This window comes from Aulonocara sp. 'chitande type north' Nkhata Bay, linkage group LG5, assembly GCF_057382095.1.
Source record: "Aulonocara sp. 'chitande type north' Nkhata Bay isolate Kocher_YH1m ecotype deep benthic linkage group LG5, A_spYH_male_GT1.1, whole genome shotgun sequence".
NCBI lineage: Eukaryota > Metazoa > Chordata > Actinopteri > Cichliformes > Cichlidae > Aulonocara > Aulonocara sp. 'chitande type north' Nkhata Bay.
The window spans coordinates 19,219,583-19,241,807 of NC_141348.1; the positions used below are offsets into that span (position 1 = coordinate 19,219,583).

General features: G+C 40.1%; 3 protein-coding genes across 10 annotated transcripts in view; 1 reads left to right on the plus strand and 2 right to left on the minus strand.

Annotated features, from left to right (window-relative positions):
- Positions 1-974: 974 nt before the first annotated feature.
- myl9b (myosin, light chain 9b, regulatory) lies at positions 975-7,924 on the plus strand. The gene is made up of 4 exons (XM_086291856.1): positions 975-1,123; positions 4,331-4,534; positions 6,787-6,948; positions 7,046-7,924. Exons 2-4 carry the CDS (start codon positions 4,351-4,353, stop codon positions 7,219-7,221), a joined length of 522 nt encoding a protein of 173 aa, XP_086147982.1. The 5' UTR covers positions 975-1,123; positions 4,331-4,350; the 3' UTR covers positions 7,222-7,924.
- An 826-nt stretch (positions 7,925-8,750) lies between these two features.
- Positions 8,751-15,174, minus strand: tgif2 (TGFB-induced factor homeobox 2). Its single transcript, XM_086291855.1, has 4 exons — positions 14,884-15,174; positions 13,211-13,449; positions 11,123-12,538; positions 8,751-10,709 (listed from the first exon to the last, which is right to left on the minus strand). Exons 1-4 carry the CDS (start codon positions 14,900-14,902, stop codon positions 10,680-10,682), a joined length of 1,704 nt encoding a protein of 567 aa, XP_086147981.1. The 5' UTR covers positions 14,903-15,174; the 3' UTR covers positions 8,751-10,679.
- Positions 15,175-15,824: 650 nt separating this feature from the next.
- The window catches only part of dlgap4b (discs, large (Drosophila) homolog-associated protein 4b), a 153,987-nt gene continuing 147,586 nt past the window's right edge, over positions 15,825-22,225 (minus strand). For 7 of the 8 annotated variants that reach the window (XM_086291859.1, XM_086291861.1, XM_086291865.1 and 4 more), the window contains one exon: positions 15,825-21,837. In XM_086291859.1, the coding sequence (XP_086147985.1) occupies positions 21,604-21,837 (234 nt within the window). In that variant the 3' untranslated portion in view covers positions 15,825-21,603. The remainder of the gene's footprint in view (positions 21,838-22,225) is intronic. The other variant, XM_086291864.1, reaches the window with a different exon arrangement.

Sequence of the window (22,225 nt, forward strand, 5' to 3'; positions counted from 1 at the left end):
TAGATTATGTTATGTTGATAAATTCCCCAAAGTAGATAATACATGTAAATGCAGAATATTGTTATTTTAGTAACACTTGGTAGCACTACCCTACTAAGCCCCTTTTTGTATTATATTCCACTTTTTAAATAGCATTCTATTGTATTATATTTTGATTATTACTTTAATTTACTTTGGTTTTCTGAGCCCTTTAATTTTGTGTAATTTATAGATTATTGAACTATTTTGTTTGAGTTGTTTTGTAATTTATGGAGCTATTCTACTTCATTTTAAGTTTGGTTGTGCTTAATATTTTGTCTGCTGTTACTTTTATATTAGCCAATCTGATTGTATCACAGAACTTCATTTTCACTGCAACAACACTGAAAGGACAAACAATCCTTTAAAACTTTGAAATGTTAAACCCACATTAATCGAAAAAGCATAAAAATATAATGCATTATGCAACACCAAACAAGAAACAATAAGATGTTACACACAGACAAAATATATTTCTCTGACAACAACCTGATAGAAACTGACAAAAAGTGAGGAAAAGGGGTTGTCAGACTAGTCTTCATAGCAAGCATTGTTCATGGACAGGATGGGTAGGCGACCACAAAACAGACGTTGCCTTAATGACATCATTCAAGGTGTTTCTTTTGCAGTCAGGCCTCTGTGGTGACCAGCCACACTGCCTATTTAAGGAAACCCACGGTCTTGCGAAAGAAACACTCCTTTCCCAAACGGCTCTGCAACTGCTCACAACTCTCTTTCCTTGTGCTTCCACCGCTCCACCATGCAGAGCCTCTAAATGTTTAGGCCCTTTTCTCTAAATAAGGCAGCCTTATCGTAGTTCCTGTCATTTCTCCCTTTTCCCCCAAACATCCCGAGCAGCGTCTGTGGCAGTAGCAAGCTGTAGCCTGTGCATTCTTTTGCCTTGTATGGAGAAATGGCCTGGCCTGGGATGTCTTTGTGCAGGACAGGCCAGTCTCTCCATTGGCTCGGATAGAAAGGGGAGGGACCCACTGGGAGTCTGACTCTTTGAGCAAACTTTTCAGTGCCTGCTTCTCTTCCCACTGCTGTTTCGGGGCCAGACAAAAGGAGTTTGAAGTACTCCCAAACATTTCTACTTGAAGGAAAGGTGAGAATAAAAGCTGTTTTTAAGCCTGGATTGAACAAATAGACAATACATAGCTTTAGAGCTGTTGTTTGGTGGGCCACAAGTGAATTTGATGTGTAGATTTTTGGGTACAATGCTCATCTGTCAGTGGCGAGGGTGAAAGTGAGGATACAGTTACAGGGAGCTGCTGAAATGGGAAACAAGGAAGGAGCAGTAGGAAATTTTCATCCCTTGATAAAGACAGGGAGAAACTTGAAGATGTTATTTATCTCAGAGTCTGAATTTGTGCATAAACTGTATGGATGTGTGCTTACTTCCATGTCATCACCAAGGCACATTAAACAGGGGAATTTCTGAATGCAGCTGACCCGTTTAGAGCCGTGTCATTCACACTGTCTTACACACACACACACACACTCCTCTGATGATGTCTTTTTATAGGCGATGAGATTTCTCTTCACTCTGTTTGCTTTTGGAATTCCTGACCGTTGGCCTCTTGGTCTGCGCTTCAGTAATATTGACCTGCACGACCTGATATAAGGCTGTGGGATGACAGCCTGAATGTTTGATGATAGCAGAGTGTGAGCGTGGGTGTCTGTCCTCGTTGGCCAGAGGGACAGAGAAGCTTTGTCACTCCTCGGTGGATAAAAGGGTCCATGGAGGAGCCGAGGCAGCCGGAGAACAAATACAATTGTTAACACAAGCTGAGCTGAGGCACGTCAGCCAAACGCTTACGTTGCTGTCAAAAATACTTGTTTTTTCAGCTTCTTTATGAATCATTGTTGATTCACTCTGTGGAGAATGCGGGAGTTTTTAGCTGTTGCTACAGCACCAGATACAGAGGGACTTGAAACCAGGTTCTGTCTTATTGCAGCTTAAAAATGTGAGCTATGACATAATCTCACTCTCACAGAGTCTGTCAGAAGTTTACATGGATCTCATTTCAAAGCGATATCGATGTAGAGATACATACCAGTGAGCCTCTCTCATTACACTGCAAGAATTCTATCAGTGAGGCCAAACAAGACTCCACAATACAGATAACGAATTTCCACTACATACCTCACATTGGACTGTTTACGCTTGAGCCACTTCATTTGAGACTTAAGCAAAGTGTCTGCATAATCCAAGCGTTTTGTGTTGTGTGAGGACTTTACCATCTAGGCAGGAGGGAGACGCTGTAATCAGGCGGAGGAATTCCTCTGTTCCTGAAACCATCAAGTAGAGCTATACACTGTTTTGTTTCCAGCTTCCTCAATGACTGAGAGATGGAGAATGGGAAGGCTTTGGGCCAATTGCACACCTTCCAGATTGCTTCATTTTTCTGGCACACAATGGGACTGAACCAGCCAAACAGTAGCCAAATGAAAGGAAGGATTAATCCAACACGTGTCTGTGATGAAAGAGGGAATGAGAGTGTGTGTGTCTCTGCTTCACTTGGCACACAGTTGTATAAACACCCTTCCTGTACCATTTTTAGCGGGAACCCAAGCATGCAGATCCATATCTGGATTTTTATGTCTTTATGTAAATGTTAGCCATTTGGAAACTTGGGGCAGAGCCTAGGTCGGACATCCTGATTTGCATTGGCAATAAAAATTCAAATTCTATCACAGTGCATTCATCTGTATAGAAATCAACACAAGAAGAACCTTTTTATATTTAGTTTTAAAAAGATAAAGGACCAGTTAGATAGGCAAACCTGTCTTCACATGCTTTTCGGTGAAGCCTTTTATGAATCATGCTGGCAAAATGCACAGGAGACGCAGAAATTTAAGACTAGCCCAGCCCTTTAAATACGATGACACTGTTACAGAGGCATTACCTTTTGTGAAAATGGAGCAGTGAAGAATGCACGTAGCCATTAAAGCATGCAATTAAATAAAGGGATTATAGTTCATTTTGTCTCAAAAACAAAAAACCAAACAAACACTGAATTGTGTTCACCTTTTCTGCACAGAGTTGTTAAGTACACACATTTAAACCAATGCTAAAGCAGTTTGGCCAACTTATCGACAGATTCATGTGAGGAGAAACTAAAAAAAGCTTTTCATATTATCTGAGCAGTTAAACAAAACTTTCTGTCTGCTGTGGAAATATGCACAGCCTACTGTATTTTTTTATTTATTTATTTATTTATTTTTGATGACTGAGAGCCGATATAGAGAACCAGCACATGCTGAAAGAACAAACAGTGTGTCTGTGCGTTGCTGATTGACCGTTACTGTACTGCTTTTCTATTTTCGTAATCATTGTTAGGTAGCATTTCTTGACACAAGATGTATTAGTCAGTGTTTGGGAAGTTTATTCTAGTATGATGTCTAGAACAGAAGAGTTGAAAATAAACAGAAATGCTCCCTTGCTATTGTTCTAATCACTCTAATAGAATCACATGACGCTGATGAAGAAAAGATGCGATGCTACATTCTGTCTGTTTTCTCAGGCTGCACAAGTTGCAATGAGCTGTCACTGACTCACTCTTGTATTTCACATCCTGTGATGAAACGTGTCTAATCTTATGGGAGCAGTCTCTTCCAGGGTGGCAATGGTCTGATCTATAAGGCACAAGTCACCAAAAGGTTTGATGGATATAAAAATTATGTAAATTATAGGCACATTATGTGGAGTTTGACACCATTATCCACATCATCATTAAACCATAAGAGAATTGGCATTATGTACATTAGGTGGTGTGTGTGGCGGTTGGTTTGTCATTTCTTTTCCTTTCTTTTTTTTCAGCTTGCCCCCATGCTGGTAAATTTCTTTCTCTCACTTCCCCTAGAGAGGGAATCGCAGTCTCGCTAAATGTCAGGTGCTGAGATGAGTGTGAAAATGACATGTCTTCACAGTACAAGCAGCAGCTAACTCAATCTCCTTCCAGAATTAAACCTGCCACTCGTGTCAGGGTCTGCAGGGATTTTCCATTTGTCTGCGCATGTGAGTGTGTTCAATTGTTTGATTGTGTTGGAGCCAACGTGCAATAGGATGCGGAGAATAGAGGGACAGGCAGGTTTGTGCAGGAAAAGAGTAGATAAATGTGGTCGAGTCCCAAAGAAGTACGACATCTTGAGCTGGGTAACTAAGGTGATGTTACTACCGCGTGTCATTAATTCACAATTCATTCGCTGTAAAAAAAAAGAAAAAAAGAAAAAAAAAAGACTGCTCTCTCTTTGTATAATGTCTTTGGGGGTTACAACGCTTTTATCTAATTTACGAATATGTGCACAGGTCCAGATCCAGACGCCACCATGTCGAGCAAACGTGCCAAGGGAAAGACCACCAAGAAGCGCCCGCAGAGAGCCACCTCCAATGTCTTTGCTATGTTTGATCAGTCTCAGATTCAGGAGTTTAAAGAGGCGTTCAACATGATCGACCAGAACAGAGATGGTTTCATCGACAAGGAAGATCTGCATGACATGTTGGCCTCTCTGGGTAAACAGTGTTACATTTATAGACGTGACAAAATATATACTACTAAACAGGTCACATTTTACTTGTAAGAGGAACTTCCCTTAGGAATTGAGGGCATTGTTTTTTCCACATTATAAAACTGGAGGATTAGCAAAACTGCAGTTCTGGTGATTGCCAGAGATGATGGTGATGATGTTGTCAGGGTTATTTCTGTTTTCCAAGTTTAGGCAGGGAGATCAGAAAGAGAGTGAAAAATTAGGGAATCAGAAAAATGTTTTCCAAGTGTGTGGAAGTTCAGCACCAAAGTACTGGAACAGCCCTTTTAATACATATATATTAAGATATAAGACTGAGGCTTTAGCTAGTCAAATGTGCCTTTTTAATTAAAAAATGTTAAATAATCCCAAAATGAAGTGTAACATAGTAACTGTAACAGAGATCAAATACTTAAAACTGGTTCTAAATGCATTAGTTCTGACACAGTTTTGGTTACTGCAGTGTGATCGAGTCCAGTGCTTCGTCAAAAGAAATCAAATAGTAGCTGCACACTTTGCACTGCAGTACAGAACCAGTGCAAATGAGATGCATGGTAATCTGGGATCAGTCCATACTCTAAGTTTAATAAGAAGTGCAAGTATGACAAGGTTGCCAACTGTACTATATTCAGAGATGGGCAGTAACGCGTTACTGTAATCCGATTACTTTTTTCAAGTAACGAGTAAAGTAAGGGATTACTATTGCAAAAACGGTAATTAGATTACCGTTACTTTCCCGTAGGAACGCTGCGTTACTGCGTTACTAAAACCGTGAATCTTTTTGCGAGAATGTCTCATGACAGTGACGTAAGCGAGTGCAACGTTCGTGGCAACAGCTGTGTGCAGATCAACAATGGATCAAATATCAAGTGCAGGAGAGAGTATGAGCGTGCAGCGTTTAAAGCGTGGAAGTACTGACCTTACTTTGAGTTTGATTCCATAAAAAGTGACAAAAACATTAGTGTCCATCGTGCGTGGGAAGAAAACTTCTTTTTACAGCGAAAACAACCCCTAAACTTCCAAGCAAGCTCCGAGTGCGCTATGACGTAATGGGGAAACTCACAGAGAAACTCGCGGATTCTTCCACTGACCGCTGCGGCACACCTGCACCAGGGCAAACCTCCGCCTACCCTACTCCTGCTTTACAGGTGAAAATAGAGCAAAAGGACCGCTAGTCTTTGATTTTATTTATTTACTGCTGTGTTTTACTTGCATCTATTTGAAAGACTGAGTGTAAACACAAAAAATATTTTATTTTATGTGCCGGAATGTGCAGAAAATAGATTTAAATGTTAAACTAATTTATTCAAGTCAGAGAATGTTGCATATAATTAAATGTTTTCTTGATGCATGAAGTTAAATACGGAGCCCCGCAGGGGACATGGGAGAAAAAAAATTAAGACGGACTTTTGCGAGATCCCGAGTTAGTTTTGCGAGATCTCGCAAAACTTTTAGCCGCATTCTTCGGATGGCGGCTCGAAGCCGACCGGGAGGTTGAGGCACGATGTGCCGGGAAAGCGGTGTTCCTCCCGGCTGTAGTAGGTCTCGACCTCCCGTTAAATTTTAAAAAGAGACTTTTCCATTTGATTACATTTTATATGATGGATTATGTAGAAAAAGTAGAATTGGGCTGAAAGATCTATCGCTTTATCACCTATTCAGGTTGTAAATTGTGTTTTTAAAAAGTAACTAAGTAATTAATTACTTTTGAAAATAAGTAATCAGTAAAGTAACGGGATTACTTGTTTGGGGAAGTAATCAGTAATTAGTTACTGATTACTTTTTTCAAGTAACTTGACCAACACTGACTATATTAAAGACACTTTTGCGATTTTAGTCAATATACTTGTTAAATAGGATTTGCAACAGAAAGGAGATTCACATGGCTGAAAGTTGAATCAAATAATATACAGAAAACGTTGATTTTTAGAGGGGTGTTGAGGTGGAAGTCATTACCACTTCAAATTGTACATAAGAGTACGAAAGAATACTTGAAATATTTATTAAAACAGGATTACCAAAAGCAGGAAAATGTGCAATTAAAATGGATCTTGGGTTGAGTATGTAAGGACCACAACAAGAATAGCAAAGACCTGTGATTCCAGGTAAACTAACTATAAGTGACACTTAAATGTTCATCCACACTTGCTGGTTTGGGCCGATTATTTCTTATTATCAGACAACAAGATGTTAATTCCTAGATGAGCGATGGATGCATGTGACGATATTCTTCCTCAGGTAAGAACCCTTCTGATGAATATCTGGAGGGGATGATGAGCGAAGCACCAGGGCCCATTAACTTCACCATGTTCCTTACCATGTTTGGAGAGAGGCTCAATGGAACAGACCCCGAGGATGTCATCCGCAATGCCTTTGCCTGCTTTGATGAGGAGGGATCTGGTGGGTCAATACGCATCTTGTACACACACGCACAAATCCCGTTTCACTCTGCCAGGGCTCGGATCATTAACTCCCCTCTCAATTCTCCACGTCCAAGGTGTGATCCACGAGGACCATTTGAGAGAGCTGCTGACCACCATGGGTGACCGCTTCACAGATGAAGAAGTGGACGAGCTATTTCGGGAGGCTCCCATCGACAAGAAGGGCAACTTCAACTATGCAGAGTTCACCCGCATCCTCAAACATGGCGCCAAAGACAAGGATGACGAGTAGAGGGAGAAAATGACTGCCTCTGGCCTCCCCCCTGCACACATGCTGCACCACAAATCCATCTGTAGCTCCTGTCTTTGTCAATCTTGCAGATTTGAAAGGAATTCATGTAGGACTGAAGTATATCTTTTATAAAATGGCAGAAATAAATTATTGTACATTTAAATACCTACATGTTTAACAAGGGTGGCATGTCTGAAGTAATTTGAGATCCACTTTTTTGTTTTTTACATTTAAACATCATTCCAGATGTTGCACCTGTCTTCATCCATATTGACTGCAGTTTTTCTGGCCTTTGTAGACAACATGATTGGATTTTGGAGATGCATTAAGCAGATCTGTGTATTTGTGCAGAGGCCATTTGACGTACTTCATACAATACCAGCCATGTTTACCTCTTCCTGCCAGTTAGCTACCACACCTGCGCAACTTGTCTCCTTTTCTGTCTAATATATATCCTTGTATGATGAAAACAGATTAAAGAAAAAAAAAAAACCTGACCTTTCATCATTTTTATTCGGTTTAGACAATCAAATGTGGTGCAAATATTTCCTGTAGTTGAAATGGTCACTAGGAATGGCAGTCAAAAGTGAGATCATCCTCCCGTCAGCTGGTTGTGTGTATTTGTTAAAGGATCGGGTATGTCTGTGTTGTTGAAGGAATTCAGTTTCGAAATTTCTCAGGCAAATAAAGTGAGTGGAGAGTGTGTTCGGCGTATTTTTAAAATATTGCACCATGCCTGCATTCAAACATTTCTAGCATTTCATGACAGCGCTTTTTTTCCTACAAAGCTGCAGTACAGTATTGTGCTTTACATAACTGCCAGATACTTAAATTGAGCTGGAATGCAACCAATAAATATTTACTTACAGCTACTTCATGTTGCAGCGTTAACTAAATAAGTACATATTCACTAACACACATTTACTGACATGAATGGTTTTTGGTTGTTTTGTGTCTTTATCAGGGGTTTAAAGAGAATGGACCAGTTTTTAATAAATTTGATTAAAATGTAACACTTTTTTTCTCTGCTTGTTAGGCTGAGCCTTTGAGGTAGGACAGAAAGAAACATTGGATTCATTTTGAGAAATATGACATCCCAGCTATGTTTACATGACTTGCATATGAACAGAAACAAATATGGATGAGCTGTTGTATGTTGCAACCCCCCCACCCACCCCACCCCTTTCTAGTTGCTTAAATTTTTAAATCTCATATCATAGACCAGAAGAAATCTAGGTGTCGGGTTGCTATTATAACATCTGGACAGTAAAATAAAGATTTTCCTCAACAGCAAATCAATTTGTCCCATTAAATTGGTCCAATTGTAATAAAACTTCTTGCCTCTGTATATAAAGACAAGTGCCACCATAAACCCTACAGAATCATATTTTTACTCATTTAGATTAAAAACATATCTGGGAGTACATGTGCACACACACACACACACACACACACACACACACACAGTAGTAGATGGGCTAAAATAAACATTTTAATTTGCTAAAAGTAAAAAAAGAATGCTTCCTGTTTTTTGTTTGTTTTTTTAAACGAAACATCTCACAATGATAGATTGCAAGTTAGAAACTTCGATATTTAAACCTTTAAAAGCAGCTTCAAAGGTTTTTAAATTTCTGAATTTTAGCCAAGATGTTTGAAGAAATCAAGGTCAACCCCACTACTGCACAGAAGGAACTCACAAGTGATCAATTTGCTTTCAGAAGCAAAACAAAGACAAATGAAACATTTATAAACAGTTTTGAAATTTTATTTCCTTGAAAGGCTCATACAAAAAAAAGAAAAGAAAAAAAAAAAAAGACAAGACATTTTAAATTTAAGGCATATATTGCACAGACTGTTTAAGTCTTTAATATAAAATGAGACATCTTAATCAGTTGTAGGTTTAAGGCACAACAGTCAGCCATACTACCAGCAGTCAGTTGCGAGTCACATGAAATTGAATGATCACGTTTTGAATGCATGTAGCTCTACAGAGGCCACACAGTTATAAAGCTTAAGTCAAAACATCAAAAAAAAAAAAAAAAAAAAAAAAGCACATCATAGGAAACTTAATATAAAGCACTGCCATTAAACAAAAACGCCTTAGTCATCCATCCAGTATTACAACCATTAAGGTGTACTCACAGTGACATGATTTAGCATCAATGGAAAAAAAGAAAAAAAAAAAAAAGAAAAGAAAGAAAGATTGCGTTTAATACTTAATATCCTTGACATGACCCAAGTCTGACATGACTTTTGTAAATTGAGGTATAAATGCACATCAGACAGAATACCTGAACAAAATAAAGCCTTAAAAAGAAAAATCTAAATCCTGAAATACAAGTGGCAGTGAGGAAACAAAAAAACAAACAAAACAACAACAGTAAAATAAAAATGTATGACCATTTTCCCATGTTCATATCTGACAAGAGCAAGACAGGAAAGAAAAAAAAAAGAATTTTTTTTTTTTTTTTTCTAGGAATGATTGTGATGGTCGATGCTTGGCAGTATGACAACATTTACAACCCACACATTTATTTAAACAAAAACGCAGAATAAACCTAACCGTTTGAGCTAAACACAGCTCGGTAACACTGGTAAACATGATAGTATTGTAGATTAACTTTTGCTACAGCATTATTCTCATACAAATGTAACTTTCCCACAAACACTGCTACTGTTAAAAGTTGAGATGGCATTTAGCCACAAATTGTGGTTCATCCTATTACAGTTTCATGGAAACTAAAACTTTATGATTAGAAAGTCTATAGAAACCATTTGTAAATAAAAGTGGAAATCACAGATGAGGAAATACTAGAACATTAAATATACAAAAAGTCAGCTACTGAGTGTGGTACATTTGCTTTGCAGAGAACCTATGTGCACAGAGAAATATCTGCTGAATAAAATGGGAACATAGAAACCATAAATATTATAAACCATAAAAGCACCATTTCTCTCACTAAACTGAATGCGTCGTGGAGTTGTGAGGGCTTCATGTTAACAGATGATTGCCTAGAAGAAAAACATGTTTTTGGCTAAATCACTATAATACTGATTTTAATTAAAACTACAGATATAACTGTAGAAAAAAAAAAAAAAAAAAAAAAGGGCAAAAAAAAAAAGGGCAAAAAAAAAAAAAAAAGCATATACTTCGCAGAAAGTTGACACAACAAGTCACTCCCCTTTTAACTAAAACAACAGGAATACATTATGAAAGGGTCCGAGCTTGCTGCTGTAAAAATCTGTTTCTCTCATCCCAAAAAAATGAATAATAATAATAATAATAAAAAATAAACACATTGCACTAAACTAAGAAGATGGTGATGTGAATATTAAAACAAAACCATGCCCTCATTTTTATCCTAGAGGGGAGTGGATGTTTCGCAGTCAGTGTCTTTTGTACATTCAATAAAATCCAGTACTGCTACTAAAGAGGCCAACTTTGCTGGTGGTGCCAATTACACCAAAAAGTGGGCGATCAATACATCCTGGTAAAAATGGTAAGAGGTTAAAAAACAAAACAAACATAAAAATTTTTTTTTGCATTTACGCTACAGGAATGTTCATTATGAAAGTGATTTAAGAAAACCCCCTTCTGTTGTCAAACAGCATAATAAACACAGTCTCTTTCCCATCTCTTTTTCTATTTTATAAGTACCATTATGTTGGTTACTTTACTTCATCCCAGTTTGCACATCTGATTAACTAATTCCCCGCTGCACATTCTACAGGCTCAGGTTTAAAAATCATATCAAAACGTACTGGTGATGAATAAAAAAAATAAAAATAATAATAATACATTCTCCAATATAGTGTTGTCCATACTAAAATTAGTGTTTGGTCTACACAACTATATATATATATATTTTTAAAAGAGCTCCTAGTTGACAGTTTCACTCACCGGGTGCAGTGGGCCCCACACGGCACTAATGGGGGTTTTCCCCAGGGAGCGGCTTTGCCTGGTGACCATGCTCCAAACACGGGGCACAGAAGCTGAATTCCTCTGTGAACTACTGCTACTTGTGCTGGTACTGCTCGGGGACGTGGGCTGCTGGGAGGCGGTGTGCTGGGAACTGAGGCCAAGAGGAGGTGTGATGGATGCGGACTGGGGCGAAACTGAGGCAGCGGCTGAAACCTGGGCAGAGGCTGATGCTGGGCTTGTAACTGGGGCTTCAGAAGACATGACAGCTGAAGATGGCAGTGGGCATGCTACTGCAACTGGAGTTGAGGGGGACCTGGGACATGGCAGCTGAAGTGGTATTCCTCTGGTGGGTGGAACAACAGCTACATTTGTGGATAACTCCTGATTTGCAGAGACGGAAGATACATTTGTGACTGGCAGAAGGACTGGGGATGGCACTGAGCCCGGCACACTTGCAGGACATGTAGTGGACAACGGAGTTGCAACTGAGCTGAAGGCTAAAGCTGGTGAGGCTGGAGCAGCTACTGGTTTGTGAGGATCTTGCTGTTTTAAGACTAAGGCAGGTACTGGCATCATGGTTGGCAGATGGGCTGTAAGAAGTTGAGGCTGATCCTGCTCTATGTGGCAAACGATGACTTTATTCATATGAAGAGGTGATATCCCTGGAGCTGAGAAAAAGACTGGAGCTGGGACTGGAAGAGATGCTTCTGTACTCGCAGGCACCGAATCCTTTCCCGAAGGCACATCTGATGCTGGAACGGTCATAGCTGTCTCCATTAGATGCTGCACCCTGGAAGGATCCAAGACTTGTTGGTTGTCTTCTGGAGGAGGTGTGAGGCCTATCTCTCGGTTACAAGTGCTGCTCTGTGACTCTGCTTGTTCAGTCTCTGTGGGTTTATTCTGGCTCTTCAGCTTCATTTCGTTTTCCAGCTCTATAGCTTTCTGCGCAGCTACATCTGCGAGGAGGCGCAAAGCACTAAAGTCCGGGGGAGCGCATTGATCTGGAGGAGTTGGTGGAGGTGTGTTGAAGAGGCCATTGGTGGTGCTAGCTGCTGTATTTCTGCTGGCAAGACTTGCCAAATAAGGCCCCTGTTCTTTCACTTTCATCAGCAGACTTTGTGCATCCAGCTTCATCAGTGCCTGGACTGACACTTCCTTACCAGGGTAACCTGCTCCTGTCAGAATAGCTGTTGCTGTGCTTCCGAGAACACCGAGGTCGAAAACAGGGGCAGAATGAATGACAGATGGGCGCTCCGGCAATGGGTTGGGAGAGGAGTGGCCCTCATTTCTACCTACAACCTTGCGAGAGATGGTGAACTTGGTGGGATCTTTGCCATCCTTGCGAAGCAGGTCAGGGAGCAGGCGGCGACGTGCGTTGATGAACCAGTTACAGATCTGGGAAAATAAATACAAAAACTGTAGATTTCAGGTATGAGAAGAACCAATATTTTCTGCTTACCAGCCTAAAAGAAGTGTCAGACAACTGACGCAAACAGCAACGTTTCTTCACCTAAACCTGTACCCAAGCACCACTCCCTCTAGTGGTACAGCCTCTCACATGACAAGACAAGGCGTGAGTGCCCCCATACAGCTGGCAGCAATGAAGGTTTGAGCTCAAATATGCTGAGCCACAGAGAAGCCAGTCAAAGGCATTCCAGTGAACTGACTACATAACAAGAAACTCTGCTGCAGCCTCATACTGATCTGCAAATGCCTTATCTAATGCAGCCTGTCTGTGCATGCCTACGTGTTGGGAGGGAAAGAGGAAACGTCTACCACTGATGCAACAAAGTAAAAAAAAGGAAGGCTGGGAAAAATGCTATTCTCTTTAGTACAATGCATACATTCCACTAACATTCAACTATTGTTTTGCTTTCACTTGTTCACAATCAGAAAGAGCAGTTAAAGCAGCAAGTGCTTTTAGATTTACATGCACAATCCATCAGACATCATCAGCCAAATACGCGTCACACTTGTTTGTACTAACAGACGTAGCGTCGTGCCTCTGATGCAAGTTTCTCTCGCGAGTGAAAAGAATAAATCAATAAATGAAAACCTGCTCCTTACCTGCAGCACCGTGAGGCTGGTTTGGCTCGACAGACTTTGTTTCTCCTGCTCTGAAGGGTAGGCGTTGAAGCGGTGCTCGTACAGCCAGCTCTTGAGAATCTGCACCGCCTCCTTGGGCAGGTTACCACGGCGACGGCGCTTCCCAGAGAGTCCCCTTCCTGACAGGTCGAGCGGGGAGCCATCATCGCTGTCCGCTGAGGTGTGCTCCTCACGCTCCGGGCAAGTATCCTCTGTGAGAGCTGAGAGAAAATAGGCAAGACGTCAGTCACTTTGACTTTTACACCCCTGGCTGACTTGGTTTGTAGGAGGTAGTCCTTATAAAGTATTCTGATTCTGATGTTACCCATCACTTATTCTGGCTCATGCATGGTGTGGTTTAGGCACAGTTCTTCAGACACCAGGTAAACAAACATTAAAGGAAGGTAACTGTTTGATCAAGGACATAAAAGTAACAGTACTTGTTTACTGCTATTTTTTTAACTATTACATAGTAACAAACAGATTTACAAGAGCTTTGTGATATTGTGCTACACATGCCTTGCAAAAAAAGACTTATGGTTGGCACTGGAGGGAATCTCCCCTCAAAATGGAGCATGCCTGATCCCAGGGGTGGGCAAGTGAATGCAGTAAATGTCCTTCTGTGGGGCTGGGTGAAACCTGACCCCCGGGGGTAGCGCCTGTCCTCACAAAGACATTGTGGCCATATCAACATCACAGTAGCTAGTGGCCCAGGAATCTATTGACAATGCAAAGCACCTCGAGCCGATTCAACAAAAAGGGCAGGAGGGAAATAAAACAGCTATTACTATTAATAAAAACATTTCAGACAGCCCGACTCTATGAATAGGATAGATATTTAAAAAAAAAAAACAGCCTTAATGTGGTCAAACTGGGTCTGACAAAAAAACAGGACTTCTCGCTTGACAGAGATTTGAGGCATTCCCTGCAGTGCCCCGAAGAGGCGTGACGTACGTGATACTACAACTCCACTGGCTCACGGCACGGACCCTTTAAGATCTACAACAAAAAAAACTCTCCAAACTATCTTACTGACAGCAAGCAAATACAATTCAGTGCAGGGCTGGCTTAGTAAGGTTTCATTCCGATAGGCCAGCTTGTCACATCAGCATCACGCTGATCAACTTGTGTTTACAAAATGTCCTCTCTACCTTTGTAGGCATCTGGAGCTCGGGGTCGCCTTGGAAAGCCTTGAAAAAGTAAAAAAGTTTAATACATGGTCACGGCCTCAGGCTGCTGAGACCGTAAAAAGAAAAAAATGATCGCCCAGCTATGCACAACAGACCGCTTTGTTAGAGAAATTAGGATGCATTTCAAAATACAAAACAAAAACCCCCACTACTTGCATAAAATAAAATATGACCAACCTGGAGGGAAAACGGGTAAATTAGCCATGTGGAAGGCACAAAAGGAGGCGAGCAGGGACGCACAGCCTCCCCGCATGTCGCTCCGCCAGATGGACACCATGCCTGCCTCCAGAGATAACTAGCTGGCTAGCTGTCCCTCCAAATTTCAACACAAACACACGCTGCATTTGCTCGCAACAAAAACCCCCGCATACCAGCCAGAGTCAACAGCGAAAAGCCACGCAGGGGCTCGTAGGCAGACACTCCGCTGGCGAGAAACGGACACGGCAAAAGACGAGTAGAGCTCACCTCTTTTGACTGCTTTCATTCTTTGTCGATAGCTGTATGGAAAACACGCAGCTGTCCAAGTTGCTCGTTGTTACAAAGCGTGCCCGGGAGCCAAACGATGGTTGACACAGCGACACTTTCTTCCAAGGCGCCGAAGGTGTTGGTGCTCTCGTCCCGACTCCAAAAAAACTAAAAGCCGTCGCCGCTAGAGTTGTGCCGCACGGAGGTGAGGAGAAAACAAAAGTCACATTTCCACCACACTCTTCGCTTTCTTGCAAAGATAAATGTTGGCTGTCTTCTGTCGCTCCTTCCTTTTACCTGCAGCGGTTTGCTAATCTTGACAGTCCGTCCCACCCCTTTCACAGCTGTCGGCCAATCGCGTCGCGGCGTTTATTCCTAGGCGAACATGCGCCAATCGCGGCGCGTTTTCAGGCAGAAGACTGGCTCGGTGTCACAGTGAGTGACGGGAGAACCATTTCATTCAAAATACAGCGCAGTCATTGAAACATTCTTATTATCTCGACGCGGTTAAAACCGGAGGGGAGCAACTAGCAACCCAGTGGTTACATAGACACAAGCGGGATGTATATATAACAACGGTGTAATCCCTTCAGACCACTGTGGTCATTTTATTATCGTCTCCAGGGGATAGCTTATATCTCTGTTTGAGATATGTAAAACGTAACACAAAAACATAAGCGTCTTAAGAGTTGACTGGTGATTTCTTATTCATTTTGCTCGGTTTCTGTTCAAGCCCGAGAGGCTCGTTTGACAAAAATGGGACTGTTTTGATTTCTCGACATCTGTGGAAGACTCAAACTCCTCCAGAAAATAAGCGGGAGTTTTAAATGAAGACTATAGATCATAGTATGTTTTCGGTGTTAAAAACGATTTTTACACTTATTTAAAACAAAAAAGCAAAGGAAATCACCTTTTTAAAAGAGCAAAACACTAAAATAAAGGCAGCCATGATGACGTTTTTGAGAAAGTACTGTGTGCATTTATTGAATTTTAGGTCTCTGCATTATACATTTGAACAACCTTGAAATAGTATAAATAGCTCTACAGCATTGTAAAAGATGGGGATTTTAGTCCGACTTTGTTCTTATTTACAGAAGACATTTTTAGAAGCACGGGGAGAAATGCAAGATTATTAGTTTTGTCTTAATATCAAACAACCCTTTTACTCAGTATTGCGCATATACTTTAAATATTACCAGAGTATAGTGACAAGAATCTAAGTAAATCTCACTTTATGAGCACATCCACTCACTCACAACTTTGTCTCAGACAGCACAACCAGTTTTACTAAACCCACAGACCTTGAATTACACACAGCCTATAAGAGTAGTTTAAAGAACAGATTTAAAGTATGTGCTTGCTTCATAAAGTATTTCTTCTAGGATTTGTACAGACACTTTTTGCTACATCATATCTCTCATGTTTAAAAGAGTATTGCCCCTGCCCTTCACCCCCTTTTCCCAGTTATATTCCAAAGTCAGAGAAACAATGAAGGGATACGAAAGAGCTTTTTGTCCTCCCCCTCTCTTCAGAGTACTGCGTGGGGTTAGTTTCACTAGATTCACACTGTCTGATGGAAACACATTTAAATGTGCAAACATGTATCAAACTTGGATTCCCAAAATGAAACTTTTACCCTTTCACAGAAAAAAATATAGACTGCTCATCAAAGCTATGCTCTGTTATGAAACTCATCATGCATTTAGTGTGATGCTAAATAAAAGCCCATTCATTATCACCCATAAAAATCAATAGTTTAGAGCAGCAATCCCCCCCCACCCCCCACAGTGCCACTGAGTGAGTCACTGATAAACCTACCCAGGAAATCCAGCTAGGTGTGCCCCAGTGATTATTTGTGTGCTAAAGAACAGCTTTGTTTAAATGTATGAGATGAGCTTTCTTTTGTCTCTTTAAGTACCCCACTTACATCCCCTGGTTTCCCATACATGCACACACACAGACACACACAGACACAGTCATCAGCAGGCTGGAAAAAGTCTCGACTCTCAGTTTGAAACAGATCACAGAACAACTTTCTCTGTGTTCCTGGCCTCCTCCCCTTAGTGCGCCGGAGATGCCACATTTGTGTTTTACCTGCATTCAAGTCCTACGGTTTTGTGCAAGCAAGCAATATGTGGGGGAAAAATATGAAGAAAAGAAAATGATACATGAAATTATGTAACATATTACATAATTATTAGGTATTGTAAAACATGGCAGTGAGTGCATAGAGTGAAGACACTGTCATCTTGTCGTCGATACATATATATCCACTAGAAGCCGCCCTGCTTACATATAGAAGAGACATCTATGCTTATTTTAGGAGAAGATTTCATCAGACGAGTTCTTCCAGACAGTCAGAAATTAAATCAAGCCAACCACCAAGTTTGAGTCACACTGTAGGCCTCAGATGTTAACGGCCCTATTCACCCCCAGTCAAACGGAAGGGGGTATACTGACAGCCATCACGGAGCCAACTATTGACACCTTTGTGCCATTTTTCTGGCTGAGAGACATCCCCAGCAGGCAAACACAACAGCGAAAGAATGGTGAGCAATCAAGAGTAAGAAGTGGTGCTTACTTGGTATTTCCAATTCAAATTATGTACTTCTGGTTCACAGCAGGTGAGAAACAGACACTGCAACAGCTAAGGCCAGTGGCAAGTAATTAGGAGAGGACAGTTGGAGTTTGTTTGCTTACCAACTGAAAGTGGAAGACAGGCAAATGACAGTGGTTGATCTAAGGCATGTCAGGGGTGACTCGCTGGTTCGGTATGCTACTCGCAGTGTAAAAATCTAAAGTGAGGGGATATGTGCAATCAAAGCGATGTGTCCCCTTCATGCAAATTATGCAATGCCAGCTATGTAATTTCACTGTAAACACATGGCAGAGACATCATATGGTTTCTTGAGTGAAAAAAAAGAAAAAGAAAAATCAGCCCCTGTTGCTGCAGACTTCAGAAACGATGCTTTTCAAAATGCAAACTCCTAAGTTCATGAACCAAACGAAGAGGTTTGATCCACAAGTGATGGCCAGTTCTGCTGTCAAACATGGACTTATCAAAATCTTTAAATCTATATGTTGCTATGGCTACAGTGTACTTAATCTATTTTCACAGTCGACATTTGAGTTCCTTGAAGCTGACATTTAAATACACAAGATGAATTTAAAACAGTGAATTCATCTTTGGCTTACGCAGTCTTCAGTGGAAAGAAAAAAAAGCAACTGAATAAATGATTAAAACACAATCACTAATGTATGTAATGCTTTAATAAGAAAGTCTTCTTTGAATAAAAATAAGTGCAGGTATTTTGGGTGCTCCTCTGATGGGGGGGGAGATAATGTAACAATGAACTTTGATTTCGTTATTTTGTTGAGTGATGGGAAGCAAAATAAAATCAAAAAACACTTCTGGAAACACGAAACCTGCTCACTGTGCCTGCTGCATGAAGCCTAGATGAAAGCACTTAAAGAAGTCAAATATTTAAGTATCTGCAGTTACAGCACAAACAGAAAATGCTAAGGTAGTGGAAAAGAGAAGACAAAAGACACCAGGAGGAGTGAAAGATTTCGTCCCAACAACAGGAATAAATATTCGGTATATAGTTCCCCGTGTCATTCTGTCGGGTAAACATTACCCCTCAAAAGTTTGAGGTAATTTTGCAAAACTCCCACTTCACATCTGTGAAAACATGTATAAAACTAAAAATGACCAATCAAAATATACCCAAACTTGAGCTGGTACACTGGACTTCTCAGACAAGTCTGAAATTAATCAGACTTATAACATTCAAACACAAAAACTAATTCATGAATGCAAGCAAATAACAGTAATTGGGATCTTCATTAAAAAGAAAAAAAAAAACTCTTTTGCAAAACAACAACTTTGATAATTCATGGTTACCAACAATAATTATATTTAGAATTAAACACATCATTTTTATTAAAGAGCGTGCGCATGCCGGTGGACTGACCATTAGACGAACATTAAAAAAAGATTTTTGTAATTGCCAATACTGTTAATTTAGGGCAGCTGCAGGATAAACCTCACGCTGCGTATAAAGTAAAGGTTTACAAAAATGTTGCAGATCAAAATGTATTAATCAATCATTACTGGAATCTATATCAAGGGATCAATCCTGTGCTCCAGTGGCAGATTACATCAGCAAGTGCAAGATAGCTACCTAACTTCTATCTATGCATGACAGCTATCTCGATAAAGTGTTGTGGCTCACACACAGTACAGAAAGAAAGAGTGCACCAGGAAAGATGTTCCCTGTCAAAGATTCTGGTAACTTATTGATAATAAAATAATTATAACCCTCGTTGTGTTTCTGGTAATTATCTCCTATATTATATCAGATTAATGACATTTTATTTAGCTTGCATTTTTCCACATTTGTGAAAAACGTTTCTCAGATATATTCCACATCTTTAAATTATACCAAAAATATCAGTTATAGTGCTGCTAGCCTGACAACATGACTATAAATAGATTATTTTTTTCACTGATTTTGCTGAGAGCTGCATGTTTCACTTGGGGAGAAAAAAACTGACACTCTGGGTCTTTAGATGCAGAGTGCTGACTCGTGCTTCTCAGGCAGACTGCTCTAACTTAACACGAGAAGCGAACATGGTACTGGTAATGCAAGCAGTGCGCTCCTGACCTATTTGATAATGTTATGAAAACTGTATCGCTGATTAAAAATATTGGATAGTTAAGAGCCTGATAGATCAGCCTTTATGGGTTTTAGAGTAGTCTCAAAACGCTCTTAAAAAAAAAGGGAACTACCTATTACATGCCTGAAAAGTTAAACAGTGTGTACTGTTCTTTTCACAAACCAACATGATTTGGCTCTTATGGGAACCATTTCATAAAGCTGCCAATAGAAGACTAGAAACTCTGATTTATGAGTGATTTACATCTCCTAGCGCAATGATCTACAGGGTTTTATCTCATTCTTTCTGTTCTCTTTAGAGCTGGTTTGCACTTCTCAGAGTAGTAAAAAAACAAAAAAAAAACAAAACATTGTATGAATCAATAAATGTTTTTATTAAGTGACAATATCTGGACCTGCTTCAGCCATTTCCAATTACCTTTTATTTTGACTGTTTGTTTTTCAGTTATTTTCCCAGGGGTGATTCTCTTATTTCAATTTACCGGTAATTTCTATTCTTTGAAAATGTTTAGGTTTAGTGTCCATTTAAATTAATATTATATGGACTGTATAAATAAAAGACAAGATTTAGGAAAATCAGTCCAGGTATTACAATAAAATCACATAACTTTTTGAAAGCAGCTGGTTCACAGTGTCCAGAGATCCTGAGTTTCAAACACATCAAAGCCTCTTCTTGACATAACTAACAGATAGTAATTAAGGATATCTCCTCTATATATTTATTTCTATATATTTATTAGTGTTCCAAGTTCACAAAATTGTTTCAGTTATAGTCTTAAATTCCCCCCAGTTTGTTTTAATTTTAGTTATCTAAAATGTCTTTTTAAACATCTAATCCACAGTGAAAGAAACAACATTAAATGTAATGGCATGTAATGTAATGGCTTCTGTTAATGGCACAAGTTTTGTCAGCTATGTTAACATAACTGAAAGAGGTTTCCTAATAATTATTCTTTTAATATGACAAACTGGTATTAGGGATCATGCCATTAGAACACAGGAGTGAAGGTAAGTATGCCTGAAATGTTGGTAATTGTAATTAATTGCTGCCAATTATAACATTTCTGCTGGTCAGTGCTACATTAGCTTAAAACAAGTGAGCTTCTCTTCACAAAACAAAGAAAACAAAAACATTTCTAAAAAACCCCAAACTTTCGAGCGGTAGTGCGTATCCTAAAATGTCCTCAAGCTTTGCCTGATTATTGGGATGCGTTCTCATTCAAAATCTATTCAGACACTAAACCTAAAGTTTGTTAAAAAACATCTTTGACACAATCGACTCTGTAGGACATACGCAAGAGGTAACTGCTAACTATACAAATACCCCTTTAAACCTGACTTTCAGTTTCATCACACCAAAACTATTCGTAATAACCTGATCTAAACTGATTTTTATATAACTCAAATGATGAAGAAAGTTAACAAACAAACAAATAAATAGGAGGAAGACACACAGGTGAGTTTGTGGTATGTGTGCAGTGTCTGTGATGGCCACAAGGCGGTGTTGTGCAAAAGCTACAAGATGGCCAATGGTCTGGGAAGAGAGCAGGACGATGGAAGACAGAAAAGCATAAACGCTTGCCTTCTGTCTGCTTAAAATATCTTATAGCCGAGATACAGGAACATTTAAAACAGTCTTCATATAGATTCTTTAGGATATAATTGTCATTATAACAATACCTTCATTAACAATTTTTTATGATGATATCAAGAACCGTAACAAGAAAAGATAAAGTTCATCAGCTGAGGTTTTCAATGGCAAGACTCAAATGAGGAGTCTCCTGCTTCAAAGTCCGTTGGGTCCGAGAAATATTCAATGACTTGTTTGCTCATTTGAAGTCACCAGGACCAGCCTATTATTGTATGAATGTGTCAAAACCCTCCAAACTCAGGAATTTCCCACTCTTTTCCCTCCACCCGTACCCATCTTCACTGAGATGACTCATTTACATTGCAAAAGCTTCCTCTCCTTTCTCCAGGTGTTTAACTGACACTTAACTGTCCTTTGTTCCAACCCAACGGCCCTCTCTCACAGTTTCTTTCAGAGACGAGTCTGGGCCTCAGGGACGTAAATTTCGATGCTGTCTGCGCTCTCTGTGGCCGAGTTCTGGCGAAACGAGGCAGCCTTCTTAGCAGCCAGCAGACGCTTGCGAGCCTCTTGTCGCTGTTTCTCTGCCGAGCTCAAGGAAGAGTTGGATGAAGAGTCGGCACTCTTCTCGCGGCCCAGCGGTGGTCGTACCTTACCAGGCTTCTTTGACGCCGCCTTCTCCTCGTCCTGTCGTGTTGGGAGTGACAGAAAGTGACAGAGAGGGAAGAGTAATGTGTGAAAAGAGGAGATAAGGGGGGAAAAAGACCGATATCATCCAGTGAGAAAATATAATCAAGAAACATCAAGGTCTTTCATCAGTTTAGACAAGATCTGCAGACAGGACTTTGACAAGACAGTACAACAGGGCTAATTCTCTTCAATTAAGATTGAAATAACAGTGATTTTACATGATAAACAGAGACACTGACAGTACAGACACCTGAAAAACAGACACTGAGAAAAAAAAGACTAAACAGTCATTTGAATATAAATTTTCAAAGACATGAAATGGTAACATGAACTGATGGGGAGTTTACATTAAGTTTAAATTATAAGGCTCACAAGACACACCCGA